The 23,852-nt window shown below is 37.2% G+C and overlaps 1 protein-coding gene across 2 annotated transcripts in view; it reads left to right on the top strand.

The window, feature by feature from the left end:
- The first annotated feature begins 965 nt into the window (after nt 1-965).
- LOC135709004 (prostaglandin E2 receptor EP4 subtype) overlaps nt 966-23,852 on the top strand; it is a 36,473-nt gene continuing 13,586 nt past the window's right edge. For both annotated transcript variants that reach the window (XM_065231203.1, XM_065231204.1), the window contains exons 1-3: nt 966-1,608; nt 20,038-20,254; nt 20,469-20,652. In XM_065231203.1, coding sequence (XP_065087275.1) covers nt 1,343-1,608; nt 20,038-20,254; nt 20,469-20,652 — 667 coding nt within the window. In that variant the 5' untranslated portion in view covers nt 966-1,342. The remainder of the gene's footprint in view (nt 1,609-20,037; nt 20,255-20,468; nt 20,653-23,852) is intronic.

Here is a 23,852-nt window from a genome sequence, read left to right on the forward strand (position 1 = left end):
AACACCGAAGTTATTTCAGATTGAAACTATACTTCCATTGATATGAGTGAAGGGGCGGGGAATATGAATCCCCCTCTAACTACGCTTATGAGATTAAACAATTGTTTTTGAATAATTCTTTTTAACATACCAAATCGATTATATAAGAAACTCCAAAGTTATTTCAGTTTGGAATCTGACTTTCATTTGAACACCGGCAGTGTTGGCAGAAAAAGTGATTTAAATCGAAACATCGATCTTTGAACAGCTATAACTTTTTTTTAGAAACTTTCTAACACCGTACATCTTTGGGCAAAGTTGTTAAGCATCTCGTGGACTATACTTTTACATGTTTAGTTGCGTAGTCTCTAGGGGGAAAAATAGGTTTTCCATACAAATTTCAAGCGCAATGCGGAAAGCCGGGTTACAACCAATCGTCCCCAAATTTTGCACAGTTGTTTGGGAACAAAAAAAATCATCATGATGACCCACCTTAATGTATACAATGTATAATTAACAACAGGAAACCTCTCATCATCAAAACCGCAAACATACCTCTCGTCTATCCGTTGCACCCGTTTTCCGAAAACCATCGAAACCAAACCGAATGTCATCCCGATTAAAATTTTGCGACTTCAGTTTAGAAAAGTAATAGCATAACACCCCGTTGTTGAACAGATGGAGTATTGTTCGGACTGTTGTGTACAGTACACAAAATATAAACCGCAAAAGTGTCGCGTTTCAATTTAATTTAAATACAAACGATCAATAAAACAATTAAACGATTTTCCTTTATGTTCTCCCGTGCCCGCACCCCATCGCCATAAAATTGCGATCATCATCGGTCATCTTCGGCGGCTCGAGTCCTATCTTCCAACTAGTTGCTTCCCGCCATGGTTTGCCCGTCATCGCCAGCAGCGCCATTCCTTGGGGGGAATGTGGGTGGATACAATTATTTTGCTTTCCTTACGGCATGTTTAGTTTGGTTTCGGAAGCGCGCGAGTTCGGTTCGGTTCGGATCGGTTCCTCATCTGGAGGCGTACAGGACAACGACCCACTGTCCATTCGCAGTCCACTTTGGCGGTCTCAAGAACGGTGAAGGATTAATGCTTCAGGATACAGATTAGATCGCTGTCAAATAACATTTCGATCAACGATGAGTGCTATTCCCTCCTTGAAGGACCTCCATGTGTCGATATATTGGATACGCGAATGAATTCAAAGTTCCATCCTGAGATCTAATCAGGGATTAGTGTTAATTGAAACAAATGAAAAAGTAATTCTCTCCGGAAGGATTAGTTGGAATTGGGTGCGCGTGTGTGATTCGAATCGGTCAGTGCCCTGCTAGTGTGCATGTTTGAAAATGTCCGACTTTGCGTTCAATAACTCGCTGGCCGAGTTTTTAGTGATGCCGGGAGATTCGAACTATAGTAGCAATGTGAGCCTTATTGCAAACCTCGCAGCCGGAGGAAACCTAACGAAAGAATTCGCACCATCACCGTTGAGAACACACTTTGTTGTAGTGATTGCGCTATCGTACCTTTTTGGATGTGTCGGAAATTTCTTAGCATTAATCTATCTTTGGAACAGGAAGAACGTCCGGAATACCAAACATTCCTTAATGCTAAAGTAAGTGTTTAAAGTTCATCAGAAATAAAACTTAGTGTATAATGTTTCTTTGTGCGTTTGATGGATGCTCTAAAATAGATTTGCAATGAATGAATAAATCTACGATTGGGGACGGCCCACACTGGGGCAGATCAGTGATTTTTTCGGAAAAAATTAATAACTTTTGAACAAAGCATCCAATCAGAATACTGTCTTGGGTAGAGTTGTTTGTATTAGTTAAGCGCTTCTTTTGACTAAATTAATTAGTTCGCAACTTGGTCGTAGAGATGGCGCGCGAATCTAACTTTTGAATAAAGCATCCTAGACGTATGGTGTTTTCAACAAAGTTTTTTATCTATTAAAATGAAGGAAAGATGCAGAAGACATAAAACTTCCATAACCTTTAGTTTCGGAGATATAGGGTGTATTGAAAAATATGATGCCAAAATTCTTATTTGTATTTTTTTTGTATATTTTCATATGTTTGCTCTGGTTTCTGCATTTATTCCAACGAAAACAAACTAGGTGCAAATTTTCATTGCACTATTTGTGGAATTTATAGTGGTTTTAGTGAAATATTCTCGAAAAACATGATATTTTGCCTCTATTTTAGGTGGGTGGGATTCTCGTAGGGGCAGCTAAGGGCAGCTGGACTTTGTCTCTTTTGCTAGCTCATGTCATTGTCTAACATATACCAGAAAACTGAAGACATGATATTCGATGATTTTTTTTAATTTCACCTTTTGTAAACCGTTACAAGTATCTCTACTAATAAGGAAACCTGTCAGTTATGTAAAATTTTTATTCGTTAAACTTTTTAAATTGCAGAAGCAGTAATGGTTTAAAGATTAAACTATCTTGAAGTATTTAGAAATCAGTTGTCCTTAATTGTAACTATCTGTCAAATGAATCCGGTGGTTGTAATAATGCCAATACCTCGCTATTTTTTTTTTTTTTTTTATTAATTGGGCTGAATTTTTCTTCGGTCTTTTTCGCAGACTTGTAATTAATGGATCTGGTTGTAAAAATAGTTTGATGTGCTTGTGTGATCTATTATCTTTACTAAAATTAATTTTGAGACACCACTAAACGAAATGCATTTTGAGCATATGGCATAGAATAAACAACTGTTGAAAATTTACATTGAAGGTGAATCCATTATAGCAACTTTGTGGATTATTGCTCAACACCGGAAATTGATCACTGAACTGAAACGAGAAAAAAAATCACGCTTATGGATACCAACTACTGAAACATTGACGCACATTAATAATTCTCGACTACTTTTTCGAAGAGATGTATCAGCTTTGTAAACAATGCATTTGATCGTCGGTTTGGCGTAACTGGTTGCTCGCTCACGTATACTAACACTACCATCAGATAGGGGAAATTTTCTCCTGCATTATAGTGGTATTAGTATGCGTGGATGAGCTATCAGTTACACCAAACCGACGATCAAATGCATTGTTTACAAAAGCTGATACGTCTCTTCGAAAAAGTAATCGATAATTGTACGTTGTACACGATCACGTTGGCACGGCAGCACACAGCTTGTACGATGATGTCACATATACAACTTTACCTGGGTAATGCAGCTGATTGAGCTGACGTATACATGGTGGAAAGGGACGGATAATCGTGTAGTAAGCAGAGAGTCAAAAGCAGATGATAGCATCAAAAACATGGCCGCCAGCCAGGCCCCTGGTTCGCTGGCAGCTCATAATAAGTAAACAATCTCAAAATTCAGCACAGCATTTAAAAATGGTGACATGTCAAAAATTTATATAATGTTTTTCATTATGTGAAACAGTTCATTTCAATGTAAACGATGTTTTTATCGGTATATATAAAGTGAAATTTAAAAAAATCATCGAATATCATGTCTTCAGTTTTCTGGTATATGTTAGACAATGACATGAGCTAGCAAAAGAGACAAAATCCAGCTGCCCTTAGCTGCCCTTTCGAGAATCCCACCCACCTAAAATAGAGGCAAAATATCATGTTTTTCAAGAATATTTCACTAAAACCACTATAAATTCCACAAATAGTGCAATGAAAATTTGCACCTAGTTTGTTTTCGTTGGAATAAATGCAAAAACCAGTGCAAACATATGAAAATATACAAAAAAGTTAACAAATAAGAATTTTGACATCATATTTTTCAATATACCCTATATCTCCGAAACTAAAGGTTATGGAAGTTTTATGTCTTGTGCAACTTTCCTTCATTTTAATAGATAAAAAACTTTGTTGAAAACACCATACGTCTAGGATGCTTTATTCAAAAGTTAGATTCGCGCGCCATCTCTACGACCAAGTTGCGAACTAATTAATTTATTCAAAAGAAGCGCTTAACTAATACAAACAACTTTACCCAAGACAGTATTCTGATTGGATGCTTTGTTCAAAAGTTATTAATTTTTTCCGAGAAAATCAATGATCTGCCCCAGTGTGCGGCCCCAGCGTAGTGGTTAACATCCATGCCTCTCACGCAAAAGTCTCGGGTTCAATTCTCAACCCGGAAAAGTCACTTTTTTATCCCAAGAACTTTAAAGTGACCATAACAAAAAAAATAAGGGTTTGTGTCTGAAACGCGACCGCATTATTGACGTAGGACTATGAGATTTTTTGTGTTGCTCAATTCAATAACAATTACAATATAAAGGATTTATGAATAAAGTTATAAAATCATCAAAGATTCAATTCAATATTCAAAGTTTCTAATTAAGTTCCTATCCCATTCAAAATTAGGTTCTAAACGTGTAAACTAGAGTGCTTCATTTGAAAATAAAAGAGATGCATTTCTGATAGACCACCTTCCAGTCCGATTCACTACCCAAAAATTTGATCCTGTGCAAAAATGGGTAAAGATTGATGAAGGATTAGAGGTCGTGCCAATGATTTGAAATTTATATGGGAATTACTACGGAAGAATTGATAAAAATCACTTATTACTAACTTTGCTCCTACTTGTCCAAACGGTGAAAAAATAATAATATGTTATGAAGAGCTTTGAGTGTGTTGGTTTATTTCCTTTAAATTCCGTTATAATTGCTTATCCTTTGACAGATACGTGTATTTTGTCTACTACTTGCAGACTTCATCAGTGCCAAGTACTCAACACCACTCCACTAATAATAAGTTGTTGCTATTGCAATGAACAAAAAGCCTTTTGTTTATTCGATCAGTTTATATCTAGAAATATAGAACTCCAAAAAACGACAAAATATGGTAAATTGATAGATGAGTATGAAGGCAACAATGCCAATTTCTTCACAACAACAACAGGCTTAAGATTGACGGGCCCTTCTTTACAAACCATCCTGTAGGAAGCTTAATATGTATTGCGAATTGCGATATTCGATTTGTTGGATCTTATCGTTGGAAGGAGATTCTTAAATTCCCGTGGATTTCGCATAAGTGCCTCTGCTTACGGCTCCACCCCTCCGTTGTTGACCCTTCATACAGCGGTAGTGTAAATTTAGATCAGTAGCTCAAATTGAGCTGCATACAAGACAAGATCTTTGAAGGGATGGTGGCTACCTTACATACATACATACATACATACAACAACAACAGGCTTGTTGATCATTGTCATGACAACCACGTTTGGACAACTACAGTGAAAGTTAGAGCAATGTAAGTGAGGATCAATAAAAATTTTAATTGTTTCATAGTCACATATTTTAAACTCACAACAGAACTGATCTATCTCCGTTAACGTAAACTAAGTAACATTTTCGGTTTTGTCGTGGTTTCGAAGAGGTTTATAAGGCTGAAATCACAGACAAACAGACGTAACTCTTTGAAAAACTTGTTCTTGAAAACATATAACCTCAGTAGCGACATCTATCTGGCTTCTCGCGGAAAACAAGCTTGCTCGCTAAATTGTAAACAATATTGCATAAAAGTTCTATAGAATACATAGAAACGTCAAAGTGATCCGATGCCAGCGCTGCGGCGAGTAGTTCGCGGAACTGATAATATTCAAATCAACCGTTAAATGCATGAACGAAGATACACAATGAAGAGTTACGTCTGTTTGTCTGTGCTGAAATGTTCCTTTGGGAGGCATAGGGCTATATTTAAATTTGCAAACATTATGATATCATTTTGATAACTTGATAACCAGGCATGACAAATCATTTCATGCATTCATTTACCTCTAACTTTTTCATCAACAGAATTCCGTGGAACGATGTATGAAGCCTTTGTAGGTTTTGATATTTGTTACAACTTTTATCAAAAACTCAAATCTGTATCTTTTATGCATGATGAACCAGAGCAAACGGATCCCACTATTGTTTTTCAGTGAATGTAAATTACATTCAATGACAAATAATAACAAGCTCTGCCCGTTCTAGTTCGTCATGCATAAGAGGTACAGATTTGAGTTACTGACATAAGTTTTAGCTAATATTAAAACCTACAAAAGCTTCATAGTGTAGAGCGCTACTTCGTCGTAATCGCCCACTTCCGTTCTATCAATCAGAAAACATCAATATTATCAATGATTTCACCGTGCAGAAATCAATAATAGGTTTGTTCCGATGCGTTAGTTCATTAGCTACAACATAAACCCTGTTAGAGCGCATTGTATGAATATTTACGCTCTTTGTTCTCAAAACAAAAGAAGCGCTCCTTGCGAATTCCCATTTTCTACGTTTATCCGTAGGAAGAAGAAAATCTATTTGCGTTTCAATGCGTTAGGACGGAATTGAAACTCATAGAACGAATTTAGAATCAAGATTAGATTAGATTTTAGATTAGATTTTAAACAATATCTCAATAATTTGTGACTCTTTATCAAATCCGACGGTACGTATGGAAAGGTGAATAAATTTAGAAGTCACCTTTGACAGCAATATTCCATTTTTTGTGCAAACTCGTTAAGAAAAGTAAAGCGCGAGTTGTGCTTAGTAGGACGGAAATGAGATCAAAAGCCCTATTTTTCACGGAATTCTGTTGTGGGAAAAAGTTAGAGGCAAATGCATGTAAATGAATGCACGAAATGAATGTAAATGGGTTGCCATGCCTTCTCACAACAAGGTGTTGAAACGGTTGACGTATTTTACTACACTGAAAAAAAGTTTTCACATAGTTTCTATTAGGAACGCACATGATTTTTTTTTTTCAATAACATAGTTAATGATTTTTATCTGAATATAACATAGCATAATAAATTCTATGTGAATATTCATATAGATTTCATATGACACATGAGGTTCATGTGATTTAGTGGTGCGATTTCCAACTATGGGATTACATGAAAGTTATGTGAAATTTAGATGGATAATTTCCACTGGTTATGTGTGTGGTCTGTTTGTATTCGTACCAGTGCTGATATTAGTCATTGTCATTGACATACTTCCACGCGATATTGACAAAATGTTTCGTCACATAGTCACTGACAGACTTGATCGTCAAAATAACCTTCGTCAAAATCTCATTCATTTTTTCGTCAATGACAATGATTCACCTTGTAACCAAAAGTTTAATTTCGTACATTCTGTGGCACATTATTGTTATCCAAATAGTTCGGAGCGTAGATGCTTGTTCACATTAACGGCTCCATGTAATTGTGTTGCTCAAGTCATTTAATTTTGTTACAAATTTTGTTAATATAGAAATCTACAGATGTTCGTCACTCATAGCATTGTCATTGACAATTGACATGGTTAGCTATGACTATGACTCTTAGCTCAAAAGAGTGACCAAAGCAGAATTGTCAATATCACCGTGCTTAGTCGAGATTTTGCAGCACTGATTCGTACACTCATGCTCTACCGTCGTCTCTATCACACATCACACAACACATTACCACAGACAAACAGACATAACAGTCGCAAGTTGTTCATCGAACAAGCATTTAACGGTCAATTTAATAGTAACTTAGTTGGTAGTACCGCCACCTGTGGCGCGCATAGTCAATTCCCTTGCGTTTGACGTTTACACACTTCCGCCATCTGTTCAGCGTACTACCCACCACACTGTGCTCATCAGATGGCGGTAATGTTTTAGCGACGATGTTTTACATTGAGAAATATTCAATGTGTTATGTCTGTTTGTCTGTGACATTACACTCGAGAAAAAGAAAATTATCAAATAACTATTGTATGACAATGTGTGATTTCATTCTAATTCCACGATGTTATGTAAATTAAACCATTTCTGATCAAAAATGTTATATCTAGGATATCGTTGCTTGCTATTTTTAGAATTCACACAATCACAACATGTGCAGCTCTTGTTATAAGAAAAACTATAATACATAACTACGTGACGGTCTTCGGCGGCAGTGTCGTTGACAGAGACTGTCATATGACATTTTAGTTTGGAATTGCACTTTCCCACGTAACAGCAAATGTTCCATATACATATTTGGAATCCTAGTGTGACTTTCTAAAATGTTTTCCAGTAAAATGCCTAAACTATTATTCCTTCTTCTATAAGATCAAAAAAGCGCAGAAGGTGGAGCCAATGAAACATCTTTATGTCACAGCATGTAATGTGTGATTTCTCTAACACTAAATAATATGTCATATAAAGCATTTCAACAGTAGACCAGAAAATACTTTTGATTTCTAAGGTCCTTTCACAGATTTGAATAATTTATTTATTGTAGAAAGGTAAAAAAAATGTGTCATACATAAGTGTAGGCCGATTTGTCCGGAACATTTTTTCAAGATTCAATTATTCGGAGAGAACAGAGTTAATTATAGTAAAAGTAATAAATTATCAGTTAGGGTAATAGAACTAAAATTTAAAGTGCGCTTTCAAATTTTTGGTGGAATTAACAATTTTGCCTCTCAAAATGCAATGCGCCATTATTTTGTTCCTGATTCCAGCAAAAGTTTAAAAAGATTTTTGTCTTAGATATTGCGTAATCATAAAATAGAACAATATTTTATTTCTAACTGTAATTTCATACAGTGAAAAAAATAAAAGAATAAAAGAAACAGACAGTTTATTTGATATAATTATAACTGATTGTTTTATTTTGTATTACATCAATATGGAGAAACCACACACCGCATGCTGCAAATTTTGATATATCTTTTAAAAAAAGCTCATTCCCAGCTTAATGACATGTGAATTTGAACGAGGTTTTTATTTATATTTGTTATATACATGGTTAAAATATCATATAGACAATCAAAAATGAATCCTAATAATTGTTTTACTATATGAGAAAAAAAAATCAAACGTAATTGTGATTTCACGAAGAAAAAAAAACAAGCTAATTCATGAGGCTAAAAAACAAGATCACATTAAAGTACCTAATCCAAATGCAAACACAGCATGCTACATAAAAACTCGCATAAAATCTTTCAATATAAAAAGAAACATACCGATTTAAAAACTTTAAATAGTATCTAACGTACTAATTGCACATATTGATTTACAATAATATTCAACTAATTGTAACCTCAGATAGCCTAGTTAGTAATGGCATTTTGGTTATTGATTTTAAGATTCAAACAGATGACCAAAGTTTAGTGATTATTTTTGCACGCTGAATGACCTAATTAACACCGCTGTTTGATGATGATCGATCTAAAAGATATTACAAATTGATATGTTGTTTACTTTTTGGCTTCCAGATACATGGAATGAGAGAAGATGCGAGGAAGGCTGATTGAAATTGGGAAAATTCGTTAGCATGCTTAATTTTATGTGAGGAGGCTTGCAAAGAAGGATAACAACGAACACGGTTATCCCGCCCGATGTAGTTCCAAATCATTCAGATACTCCAGCTCCGTTACCGTTAAACTTTTATCCACCCATTTCCAAAAAACTCCTTTCGCCACGAGTCTCGTTTTCTCTTTTTCTATACGGCTCTCTTTTTGAAGTAGTGATGATCTGTTCCTAGTATTCTCCTTCCAGCGGTTAAGATATTCTGCAATTGTCTGTTTCCATATGGAAACCATACAAACAGGAAAAAATGTACCCGACTTGAAATGACTGATCACAGCATCAACTCAGCATTACGGAAAGCTTACAAACGTCAAAAGTTTTCTGACTTCTATGCCTCAAGTACTTGCAATATATGTGATTATAGGGCCAGAAAAATTGCTCGACGGTACTTGATTAGTATAATGCTTGGTGGCATTTGTCATGCTGTCAAGATTTAAAGCAAAGTCATAATTTCACTGTTTGACACTAAACTAACAAGCTGACAGTTCGCTCCCATACAAAGTACCACCGAGGGGTGCTAAAATGGTGATTTTTGCTAATGTAATCGCATTTATTTAAAATAGTTCCAGTATATCAAAATTGATGAAATTTTGGATTTCTGATCCATTTTTAATGCAGATTACGAATATGCATTTACCTCAATATCCTTAGAGAACCCAAATGATAACTGTGGAAGTGCTTTATAGAACACTATGTTGAGAACAGGCAAAAGCTCGTGTTAAAGCATCAAATTCAGACATGGAGACATTTGTAGCTTTTTAAAAACTGATTAGAAATTATTTTATTTTCATATCACTGTCCTATACTGGAAACTTTAGTCGGCAGTGTGTTTGGAAAAAAAAACCCTAATAACCAGAAATAGTTGATTTATTTTTTGATGTACCTGAATGTCTAAAATGATCCAAAATATGACATTCTTAGGACATTTCGAAACATATTCCAGATGAAAAAGATGTAAGTATTCCATGTTTATGTAACTAGAAAAAAAACTTTAATAAGACTGGTAAAAAACATACTTAGCGTATTGAGTAATCATTCCAAACACATATGTAACAAATTGTCAACGAAATTTAAATATGACTTAAAAAAAAACATATTTGGCTACTGCCGATTGGCTTTCTGTTGTATTGTTTACACCTATTAAATGTGAAAAATGTCGTTTCTCGTTGTTTAAACATGGAAATCTAAGAAATCCAAACCAAGTTTAACAGTGGTTCCCGCAAAATGGGTTTATATGGGGGTTTATAAAATTCAAAGAATAATTTTTCACTTGATAACTTATGGATTCTGTTACAAAACATTTGCAGGCTATGCAAAATCTTTGTAATGGTTGATTATGTCTAACCTGCCAAACGAAATGTACCACATTATTTAATACACATAGACTTTTATTTGTTTTGATGAAACATATTTGACCTTACTTCTAGTTTGTACACTGAAACATAAAATACTTGATTCGTGATATTTGTCAAACAAAATATGTAATCAAAATTTCATGTTTTTACAAACGTGTTTACGAATACATGAGTGATGCCAATTTAAAACAAACAAATTTACAATCCAAATGGATTCGTGCGCTTATGTTTTCTATTGAACTTATCACACATTAGTATGACTCAATTATTAAAATAGTACTGTTGTAGTACTTTTATACGACAAACTAAATATCATACCATTTGAAATTATGTTTTTAGTGTTACTTGCATCACGGAAAAAATGCTGTATAAAATTTTCCATTGGGTATTTTCTCTTGAAAATTTGGGTAGAAGTAGTTTAGAGTGTATTGTTTACCAAAAAGTAGCTTGTTTTGCAAGAGAAACAAATTTCAACCATCGCGTAAAATCTCCTCTCAGGAATCCTCTAAGCTGACCCATATTCCAGTACCAACCGAACAAGCGAGCAATACAAAGATTGCAAACAGAACACGTCCTTAAACTCCTTGGTAATTCGGAAAACAAGTTCGAAAATCCTAGACGCTTTATCCGTTATGTAGGAAACGTGTTGACTAAACATATGTAAAGTCCACTAAGATTTTTCACACAGCTCTTTCTTTTTGTATGCATAGACAGCCGTGCACAGCACGGAAAAAAAGATCGACGAAATCAAACCAAGGAAAAAACTAGCCATTGTGCTAAAAATGTTGGTAATAAAGCAATTAAACAAATTTAAAAACTACATTCAGAAAAAGCCAAAATCTTGTACGACCCTGTCCTCCACAAAGGAACTTGCCCGTGGCTAAAAATCCTCTAAAGAAAGGCAAAAAAAAGCTCCTCACAAAATAGCCGGGAAATGGAAACACTATCTGAAAGTGCTCCAGCAGTTATGATATAAGAGGCTCCGTAGCCTAGTAGTGACTGTTTCTACTTACTAAGCAGACGATAATAGGATCAAACCAGGGTGGACGTATCCACAAATCTGCATATTATTTCTTCCACCCTGGCTTTGACGCTTTTGCACGAGTTGCCACCTACTCTAAAGGGTGTCCCACATCAAATTGCATCACGGAAAAAGTGCTGTATAAAATTATCCTTTGGGTATTTTCTCTTGAAAATTTGGGTAGAAGTAGTTTAGAGTGTATTGTTTACCAAAAAGTTGAATCTGTTAAAGTCTTTCCATCAGAGAGCCAAGGACCGGGAGGGACTGCATACGTACAAAGTGCAGAAGGCTCCAAATCGTAACGAACGGCAAAATACGGTGGGAAAGCCACGAGCCTGGAAACTGTACACCCAGATGCTGACGAAGCCTCATTGTCTCATCATGGATGATGAGACTTACGTTCTTGGCCACCCAGCGCAAGTTTGATGTTCCGGAGGAAGTAAGGAAGCAGAAATTTTCAAAGTGCGCCGTTCGTGACTACCGGGACTGAAACGGGGAGATCTACCTGTTGAAGTAACACGAGGGCCCTAGGATCTTCTGGCCGGATCTAGCTTCGTGCCACTATTCAAATGTTGTCCTGGAGTGGTACGAAGCCAACGGGGTCACTTAGGTACCCAACGAACCGGAACTAAGACCCATCGGAAAATACTGGGCTATTATAAAACAGACACTACGGAAGCATCCCAAGGAGGTCAAATCTGAGGAAAACATGAAAAAAGTGGGTTTCTGTACGTGCAGCCAGATGTTGTACAGCACCTAATGAGTGGAGTTAAGCGTAAGGTGCAAGCGTACGGTTATGGTATTGAAGTTGAATGAAATAAATATGCCAAAAGCTTACTAATGGGTTATATTTGATTGTCCTAAAGTTTGAAAAGGATCGGTCAACTAGGTAATTTTCTACAGCGGTTTTTCCGTGATGCAATTTGATGTGGGACACCCTTTAAACTTAGTGTTCTGCAAGAACTTTTATAGTAATTTATTCAGAGCTTGTCAACAAATGTGTGAATGTCTATATAGTGTTGCAAGTAAAATTATACTCTATGTCCAGGGAAGTAGAAACAATTTCCAACCCGAAAGATTTTCTCGACTGGACCGCGTAATACCCAAGCAAAATCGGTTAACAAAATAAAAGCAAATCGATATTAACAGTTTGCAGTTCCTATTATAATAAAAAACACATTTTGATTTTAATTGCCGCGAAATAAGTCTGATTACATATTGTGCTTTCAGTTTTTTTTTTAATGAAAGCAGCTTTACTTCAAGTTCTGCTGTTAACGTATTGTTGAAAATTGAACTGATGATTATTGTTTAATTGTTTTGTTGAACACATTTCAGGTCATTCGTGACTACTCCGGGTGAGATTTGAACTCAAATCTTTCAGCGTGAGAAGCATGGAAGCTAATCATTTACACCAGGCCCAGTCAGTTAAATATTATGAATGCAAAATCAGTAATCAAATTGATTTAATTGAAAGCAGGATTAGTTTTCCTTTTGATTCAACAGTGTAACATTTAGCTCTCATTTTTGCTGTGTTAACCGTTAAGTCAACCAAAATGAAATATTCAAAATAAGTTACATCATAACAGCAAATTTTGATTTCAATTTGCTCAGCGTATTGTGCTTTTACTGACTAGCCTATCTGAGGCCCCAAAAAAGGGAATAAGGAGCGAAAATGGCTCCAATGTTGGCCCATGGATCTAACATTGGGCCCATCGCTAAAAATCTGCTATTTATCAATTTTATCTAGATAAACGCGTCATTGGGACGGTACTAATGGATATTTTTGGTCGCTATTGACAATTTAGTAGATTGCTGAATTTATGTATGGGCCCAAGTTAGGGGTATGTAGGTCGACATTACATCCATTTCCCCTATATATAAAAAAAGATTTTAGTTTTTTTTTATTCACTTATGGGGGAAAAAATGAAGTGCAGATGTTTATGCCTAGTTGATTTAGGTACGGTATTACCAACCGGTGGAAACTAACGATTTTAAATTGGCTCACTACTTGACTAGCCTATTGGTCCCAAGCAAATCGATTAACGTACCCCATTCTAGTCAAAATGCTAGTACTACACCATGTTTGATTTGATTCGCTATGAAAGTTTGGCAGATAAAATGAGGGGTGCGTGGACTTTCCGATGTTTCGAGGGGTGCATCGATTTGCTTGGGACCGAAGAGAGTACCAGAGCTGAGCCAAAAACTTGAGCACGTTGCTTCGGGACCTTCTGGTCTTAGAGTTATCTCTATGGTATAATTATGCTTTCCACATTGTATAATTCATGAATCTGTTGGCATAAAAAGCGCTCAATTAATAACTGTGTAAGTACTTCAAGAACACTAAGTTGCGGCAGGCGAAAGCTCGTGGAAGAGCCAAACAGAAAAAGAAGAAGTATCCGGCTTTATAAATAGTGAAAGGATGAGGATGTTTCGTTCACCCTGGATTGAAACCATTATCAAAAACAGCCACTGCTAGACCGCCGAGTTTCTTTTATCACAACAACAATTATGATTGAATCTTTACTATAGTTGTTGCTATTACTTATCATTCCTTGCAGAAACGACTGTCACGTGAAATTAAACAATGGGAGAAAAACGACGGCAAATAAATCATTCCGAATTAATGACCTCTCTGGAAGAATTCAATCATGATTTCCAACCAGAACATTTCCCATTGTTCGGAGATGAACTAGCCAATGGCTTAAAATCTCCTTAATAAAAAATTAGAAAAAGAGTATAAGGGTCTGTGCCTAGGGGCACGAACGGAAGCTTGACGTGGGACCGCTAGTGGACGGAACAAATATGTTGATCATTTGATTCTTAACACTTTCCGGTTTTGAATTGGTGGCCCTGAAAAGGGCCGTTTTTTTCAAATGATGGCCACACCAGTGCAAGTCTATGCCGACTGGATGACGGCGGCCTAGTCATGCGTCCTATTGCGGGAAGCCTTTCCTCCGGTTGATGTGGGTGCTTTCGTAGTCGTCGTCGTCTTCGTATTGGTGCGATGCGTACTGTTCCACTCAAACGTCGTGTCCGACACTTATCCGTTCGTTGCTCGAAAGTAAATGACGAAGAAAACGATTTGGCAAGCGTTTTTATTACCGCTGCTTTTCTCCTCCCTTCCTTTCAATGGTCGATCAACCGAGCATTGAGCTCGCTCATGTGAGCATGAGCAATGTGTCGTTTGTTCGATTTGCACTCTATCGTTGCGTCCGTGTTTGGGATTTTTCGTTACATGTCTGAATTTTGATTTTTTAACAATCCGAATACGATGCATCCGAAAAACGTGTAACGGCAAGTTTGCAATGACATAACTTAGCCATTTCGTAATGAATTTCAAAAATTGTGGTACCTTTCCTAGGGTTTGTAGATGATTTTGATTGCAAAAAGATTGAAAATAGAGTCGTCTACTTTTTTAAAAAGCGAAAAGAGTTGTTACACGTTTTTTCGAAAGGTGTGTTTGTAGGGTTTTGCAAGTGGCGCAAGATCTGTAATTTAGATTAATGGGCACAAATGTTCACAATTAGCCAGAATACAGTCATGGTTCCTATATATGGATCCTGGAGACAACGGAACGGTCCTCAAAAAATTCGGAACATCTGTAAAAGTGGTCAATCCATGAACCTGATCCTAGAGCTCTGCGGGTTTTTTTTTAGACATTAGGAACTGTGATATAAAAAAATATTAGTGGTACATGTACCTGGATGGCCATGAGACCGTCCTCCGGAAAATCCGGAACATCCGCAAAAGTGGACAATCCATGAAACTGATCCTAGAGCTCCACGTTTTTTTAACATTAGGATCTGTGATATAAGAATGAATTTGGGACATGGACCCAGATGGCTTTAGGACCGTCCAGCGGAAGATCCGGAACATCCGTAAAAGTGGTCAATACATGAAACTGATCCTAGAGCTCCGCAGTTTTTAAAAAACACTAAGAACTGAGATGATAGAATAAATTTGGGATCGTGACATAAAAATGGACCTTGATGGCCATGAGACCGTCCTCCGGAAGATCCGAAACATCCGTGAAAGTGGAAAATTCACGAAACTGATCCTAGAGCTCCGTGGTTTTCTTGAAAACGTTAGGAACTGTGATATTATAATGAATTTGGGATCGTGACATAATCAAGGACTCAGATGACCATCCGACCGGCCTCCGGAAGATCCGAAAAATCCGGAAAAGTGGTCAATGTGTGAAACTGATCCTAGAGCTCCACGGTTTTTTTCGAAAACACTTGGAACTGTCATATATAAATTAATTTGCGGTCGTGACATAAACATGTACCTAGAAGGCCATGGGACCGTCCTCCGCAAGATCTAGAACATCTTTTAAAATGGTCAATCCTCGAAACTGATCCTAGAGTTCTACATTTTTTTTCGAAAGCATGTGGAACTGCGATATAAGAAAGAATTTGGGGTCATGACATAAACATGGACCCAAATGGCCATGGGGCCATCCTCTGGTAAGTCCAAAACATCCGTAAAGCAGGTCAATCAATGAAACTGATCCTAGAGCTCCGTAGTTTTTTTTTCCAAAAACATTAGGAACTGTGATATTTGTGGTCGTGACAAAAACATGAACCTGGATGGCCATGTGTACAGATCTTGCGCCACTTGAAAAACCCTACAAACACACCTTTCAAAAAAAAGTGTAACAACTCTTTTCGCTTTTTAAAAAATAGACTCTATTTTCAATCTTTTTGCAATCAAAATCATCTACAAACCCTAGGAATTCTAAAAATACCACAATTTTTGAAATTCATTAAGAAATTGCTAAGTTATGACATTGCAAACTTGCCGTTGCCGTTTTTTACCCACCGTATTCGGAGTGTTAATTGGTGCATTTTACTCCTTCAGGGATTCCCTTGTTAGGGCATAGTCAACTGAGAATAGAACTTGTAAACAACCTTGCGTCCGCATGATCACGTACTGCTGATGAAGAGAAAAAGGGTGATATGCAGAACTCCTCACCATTGAATCACCTGCATCAATGCGCACCTATAATGCATTAAAAGCTATAACTTTATATTGACTTGTTCTTCCTTGTCAACGATGAAATTTAAAGGATACGAAGAACATTCAAATTATGTATTCCCCCATGTAGTAAAACCGATTCAACCACGGTAAGGCAAATCGTCATCGATGAAATAAAACAACTTCTGCCTAACTCAATCACACGCCATTCCCATGCCGGTCACGTCAATCAAGCTTGCCTACATGTGTTTGGATTTGGCTACGAGCGCGCCACAAACGAAGAAAACAAATTCTTATAGTGATTCCAGCTCCGTCCTCCGCAGATATTTTCTTCGTTCTCTTGCCACCCATTTAGGAAGATCTCTTAGCACCCTCTTTTTATGTATTCCTCCATTTCGAGGATCGGTCAGTCAGTCAAGTTGACGACGGCTGAGATGAATGATAATGTCACCCACCACCCGTCCGTTGATCCGTGTGGCAAGTTTAAACGGGTGAGGCCGATGGGAGTGGGAGCCGCTGGGCCGAGGTTTGATTTTGGTTTCTGTCACTTTGTTCGCTTGGTTGCGTTTGTCACTTTGTTCGCTTGGTTGCGGTTATCGTGTTGCACTGGCGAAATATTAATGATGATCTATTGTCCACGAAGGCACGCTCCGTATCTGGGTTCTAAATCATTTCCGTTCGATAGGTGAAACGGGTTGTTTATTAATAATATTAGCTGGGTCGCTGTCTAGCATAGCGAAAAACTTAAATATGTTTGTGTTAAAGAACGTTTTCTTGTGTTAAAGAACGTACAATTACACTTCCTTGCTACCTCGATTACTACCTCACATAGCAATAAATAATAGTCAGATCCGAGAAGAAATATGTGTTCTAGCTGTTTCATCGACATAGTTGTTCTGTACAGGGCTGGCAAATGTAATTTTCAATGAAAGATCTCACGCGATGTAAATACTTACAATGTTTTGCAAATTTTACTGCACTTTACTTACTACTTTACTTACTTTATGTTGGCAAATTTTATTCCAGTTTGAATAGCATCAAGCATGGAGTTAGTTTTTAACATATCATTACTCTTTTTAATTTATGATTTCTGTACAAAATCCATTTTAGAAGCAGAAGCAGCTTCCTAAGTCAAAATTATCAAAATTTCCGTTAGAATTATGCTGGCTAGTATGTATTTTGATTTCTACCCGTTGTAATACCAGTATAGGTAGCTCTATTTACTCGCTGAACATTGCTAACAACGAGGGGAGCAGGTAAAGATGAAGAATTTGAAGCAGCGGTGATATTTTTACCTACGGGTACGCGTTTCCTACCTGTCGCTTAGAACGAGATTGTAGGATCGCTTTGCGAGTCTTACATTCCCAAAAATTGAATTTGTGGTTTTCACCACAATTTGAACTTTTAAAATTCTTAGGATCTTGCTTCACAGGACAGTCGTCCTTTGCGTGAGAGGAATCACCACAATTCATGCATTTAGCTGGCATGTAGCAATTTTTGGTTCCGTGACCCCATCCCTGGCACTTACGGCACTGGGTGAGGTATTGGAAATCTCCTCCAGTCTTCCTAAAGTGTTAGGACTTCACTCGGACATGGAGCATAAGGCTAGCTTATTCTAAGGCCTTAAGGTTGTTTAGCTCACTAGACTTGAAGTGAACTAAATAATAATCATTAGAAATCCCTTTGCGCGAATTGCCAGGACGGGATTTCATTTTCATTTTGATTACTTGGACTGACACAACTACAAGTAATTTTGCCAGTTCACCTTTGATCTGATCCAGGGATTCACCACTGGGCAGTTCTTTCATGACAACCCTGAACACACGTTCAGTTTTGGTGTCGTAAGTAAAAAAATTATGTTGCTTCTCAGTAAGATACTTGAGAAGACATTTGAATCCGTCCAAGGTTTCAGCCAATACGAGGCATTCACCCCGACGGCCAATTTGCAGTGAAAACTTGAATTTCACAAAGTTCAAAAGTTCCGTTCGAAGAGCATGGAAATCGGAAGTGGTTATCACAATAGGGGGAATCTTTTCCTTCTTGGCATTAAGCCGGGAAAGTTTACTAGAATTTTTCCTGGATGATGGATCATTCACATCACCCATGGCAAGAGGGCTGTGCCTGTTTTTTTTTAACTGAACAATGATACCAACTATACTCTGCTCAGTAATTAAACACGGTCGCTGCTAGGTCACAAAGGTCACTGACACTAGGTTACACTATCCAAATGGAATCGATTGATTAATCAAATGGTCGCGTTAATTGAAAAATAAAAGTAAAATCTATAAGAAAAACCCGAATTTATCCACCTATGGTGTGATCAGACCCTTCTTACTTATTCAAGTTTATTTATTTTATTGTCATTATCAGTGACCAAGCCCCCCACCCCCGTGTCATCCAGTGACGCTACGCCACTGCCTGGGGGTAACCGGAATATATCCGGGTGTAGTCTATTTGGTGAGGCTACCAATCACCTTATCATCGTATTTTAATGTGATTTAATGGGTTTTAATTCAATTCACATTCAAGCAACTTCCCCGGGGTACCCGGAACATGTCCAAGTGTGTCCAATGTGGTCTGGAACACTTAACACGACTTGCATTGATCTTATTTTTGAATTCTGTAGTAATTTGATGTGTCGCATGATGGTTTTAATACGTTTTCCCTTAAATCCAGCGTGAAGGTCCATATTCACCGGATCTTATTCCGGCCATATCTCCGGAACCGGTTCACCGATTCCAAAACCGTTCCTTAGCGTTCAATGGGACCCCAAGACCTATCATTTGGCGCCGAGTTTGTCCAAATCGGTTGAGCGGTTGCTGAGAAACGTGAGCGCATTCATTTCGTTACATACACACACACACATACACACATACACACGTACACACACACACACACACACACAGACATGTTCCGATCTCGTCGAGCTGAGTCGAATGGTATATGCCTCGGATCGATAGTCGGTTTTTCAAGTGATATCTATACCCTTCTTTGTAAGAAGGGTAAAAAGATACTACTCTCTAGTGCAAAAAAGCTTGCTATTGTACCCACGATAATCTTATATGTACGCAAAAATAGAAAATAAACACTAATAGAACTCGTTCGGAGCAGCGCGAAAACCCAATTACATCCAGGCGATCAGTGGAGCCATGCCAAAGGCAGTGTCTCTTATTTTATAGCTTCTTGCTTGTTTACGATTTATGACGCTCTCAAACTGACAAATTGACGCACAAACTTCCCCGGTCTATTCTCCTTGGCGAGCAATGTAAAAGAAATTCCCAAAACGTAATTTCTCAATTATGCGAGTCCAAAATAATCTCCCCCATTAACCGTAGGAGATATATCCGTAGCTGCGTATTCATGTTCAATCATCCATATCTATTTTCTATCCATTTTCAGATGTTTACTCACAAACGACCTAATTGGATTAGCGGGCATGTTTGTCCAGATGTACTTGCACCTCTACCTGCCAAAGGAACTCGTCAACAAGAATATGCATCACTTTTGCATTTTCCGGGTGATTTGGCGCGTGTTCGGGATAAGTTCCGGCTGTGTCGCGTTCGTCATGGCCCTGGAGCGGTACATTGCACTCACGAAACCGTTCTTCTATCATAAGGTAACAAAACTAACAAAAACACCAACGACGGCTAGTCTAGAGACTCATCATTCGCCCGATTAGGGGGTAGTTTATTTCTTTTCTAAGCTAATCGATTCCCCTTATTTTTCCTAAGACACTGTTATTATTGGGCGGCCGTGTATCGATCGTTGGGCGGGGGTGATTGATTTCATCACATTTTAACACTTTTCCTTCTCCATTTACCGCCTCCCAGCATGTGTCCGATAAAATGATAAGGAGATCGATATTTCTACTCTGGGCGGTGGGAGCATTCTTCACGTTTCTTCCTTTGTTTGGCTTTGGGATCTACTATGACGAAGGGAAGCAAACGTGCATCCGATATCGGGACGCCACTGACCCGAAGGACGTCGCCTACGCCTATCTGTTCTTCGCCGTCGGTAAGTAAAATGAGCAGCAACAGCTTCGTCGTCGTCAGCGTCCTTGTGGTAGCAAACCGGTCTAGTTAATTAATTTTCGATCCGGTCATAGTTCAAGTCTGAAAGTCTGATGCTTTTGACGCATTTCGCGCCAAATCGTATTCGGAGCTGGCAGCACCCTCTCAGATTTCAATGAAACTTTCTGGATGTGTGGACCTTGACTAAATATGCCACTTTGCATAATTAGTTTTTCCAAAATTTATCTAGACTAACATTTGGGAAGGGCCAAACTTTTTCTGCCGATTTTTTTCAAAAAAATATTATGGAAAAATGACAACTCCTACAAAAATGTATTGTATGGATGACTTTTAGGAAATTGTCCAAGTTATCGAAAAAAAAAATACTGAAAAAAATTTCATTTGAGACCTACACTAAAAAAAAATCGATTTTTAAAATTTAAAGTCGATTTAAAAAAAATGGCCATGTTTGATTTGGATGAAACTTTGCCTCAAGATAGGTAATTATGTTTACTAGCAACTGTCCATACATCGCAAGATGGGCACTTGTAAGGAAAAAAAGTTTTTTCTTACAAAAACTTTTTCATGTCTGAACTGATTTTTTTTTGTCGTTTTCACACAAAACTAACCCAGTGAAGCTCAAAATCATCTCAGAATCCAATAAAGCTCAATTTGCGATACAATTTTGTCTAATCAGCACTTAATTTCACTTTGATTAATCGAGAATTTCATATGAAAAGGGCTCATGATGCATTTCTCGCCAAATCGTATTTGGAATTGGCAGCAGCATAATGATCGTTGTAATTTGGAAACGATTATCAAGCTTGTTGATGATTTTGTTCCGTATCTCATTGATAAAATTAACAAACTTATAACTCATGACTTTATTTACAAACAACAGTCATCTTTTCTAAGAAATAAAAAAGAATCATTAAAAGAAGGCGAAATTCTAGCAATTTGTGATTTTTCTGAAAAGCAATCATTCATTATCCAGAACGCTGCTCAAGAATATCACTGGAATAATTCTCAAGCAACAATACATCCATTTGAAGTTTATTATAAGAAAGACAATAAACTTGAAAATGTTAGCTTCATTATCATATCAGAAGTAATGACTCACGATACAGTTGCAGTTCAGTTGTTCATCTCAAAAATGATAGATTGTATCACAATACAAAAATAAAATAAAAAAACTTTGCTAGTCTGTGTAGATTTCAGTCAAAGCATGGATTAGAAGCAGAATGGCATTTTTTTTGCAACGTCTCATGGAAAAGGTCCCTGTGATGCCATTTCACAGTGGTCCAGGAGGGTGTTTTTCAGGTAAAAACTAAAAAAGTGCATAAAGATGCAGTTTAATCAAGTTGGTGTCTTCAGACAAGTTTAGATTTGAAAAAAGGCGCATCTGATCGAGGGGTCGTCCATAATTTAAATCTCTTTTAACAAAAAATAAAATTTCTAACGTTTTTATGCGGTTTAGAAAAATAAAATGTTCCACAAAATTGTAGATCTTATCATTTCCACAAACTTTGCTGAAATCATCAATAGTTTAAATCGTCGTTTTCACTGAAATATGAAGTTTTTTTTTAAGGAAGGTCCCTTCAAGTCGTTTTTTCAACCATAACTTTTTTATTTGATTTTTTCATGGCATACTATGTAAGAAAGAGTTTTTTTATTTATCAAAACAAGCAACTTTCTAGAATACTTCAACACGCTACCTCACAAATGCAACATGTTATGAGGGTTTATGTGTTCAAAACATACGATATTCTGGTGGATAATTTGCAAATTGGGGCAACCAGTTTTTTAAACTAATGATGTGATAAAATTCTACGTGCTTTGATGAACATTTTCATGTAAAAATATCAGAGGTGAATTCATTTTTCATTCCAGGACAGCTAATTTAAAATCATGGTTTTTAGCTCAATTTTACTTAAAATTGGCTCTTTTTTGAGCTAACTTTTATACATGGTGGGTTATGGATCAAGTTTGGTTCTGGTCACCTCCCCGGGGGCATCCGGGAAATGCCCGGAAGTGGCTAATGTGGTCATAGATACTTAATATGGGCACCATTGATCTTGTTGTTGAATTTTGGTGTATTGTAGATGACCTGAACGAAACCGACACATTAATTTCGTGCAGGTCATTTTCTCTGTTGACAGCGCTTAGATTTTTCCCAGCACGACCACTAATAAGATTGGGTATTGGTACCGGTAACATAATTCACAACTTTTGTATCAAACATACTGAAATACAGTTTTGGAACAACCAGAAGCTCGATACCATTTGATCGATATATGGTTGGATTCAGCAGACCGATTTGCCTTTCGATATGCTCAACTTATTGTGACGTTAATTGTGCATTTTCTATGGCAAACAGTAATTTTCTTGGGCGACATAAAGTAACTGATGATGGTAGAGTATTGACCGAAACAATTTCCTCCGTAGCTGACCCAGTTTTCTTTGCTACTTTACGCAGAGGGGTCGAGAATACGGATATGTGCGAATCACTATTCTCCTTAACTTCGCCGTCTTTGAGCTCGTCACTAAAACCTTGCTTATATTTGGCGTGATTACTGCTGCCATACCCACTTGTAGATAACGGTTAGTTCATATCTTCCATAGAACTGTTGCAGTTTTTCAACAGGAACCTGACTGCTTATTAAGCGGGCTTAGTGTGGTGCAGAAGTTCTTGAAGCCTAACTACTGCCACGGATGGCGAAATTGATATTCCTGTATAAGGCATAAGTGTAATTACAGTTTTAGTTCATCCTATACTCCCTTTTAAAATTTACCAGATGGATAATACATTCCAATTTCCTACATATTTTTGTTGGAGTTGTAATTTTTCCACATTTTTTTGAAAAAAATCGGCAGAAAAAGTTTGGTCCTTCTCAAATGTTAGTCTAGATAAATTTTGGAAAAACTGAGTATGCAAAAGTGCTTATTTAGTCAAAGTCTACACATCCAGAAAATTTTATTGAAATCTGAGAGGGTGCTGCCAGCTTCGATTCGATTTGGCGCGAAATGCGTCTTTTGCAATTTAAATTGAGAAAAGTTCAGCCACAGGAATGTTATGTATGATGGTTCATTTTCTCAATGTCATGATCCCTTTCTAGGATTAGATTATATTTTTTGGGTACTATGTAAAGCTCTGAAAATTTAGAATCGGTACGCTTTCAATCGGATGTATCTCAGAATCTGGTT

The sequence above is a fragment of the Ochlerotatus camptorhynchus genome, unplaced genomic scaffold (assembly GCF_037179485.1).
Source record: "Ochlerotatus camptorhynchus isolate MF236.1 unplaced genomic scaffold, CSIRO-AGI_Acam_v1.1 ptg000344l, whole genome shotgun sequence".
Classification (NCBI taxonomy): domain Eukaryota; kingdom Metazoa; phylum Arthropoda; class Insecta; order Diptera; family Culicidae; genus Ochlerotatus; species Ochlerotatus camptorhynchus.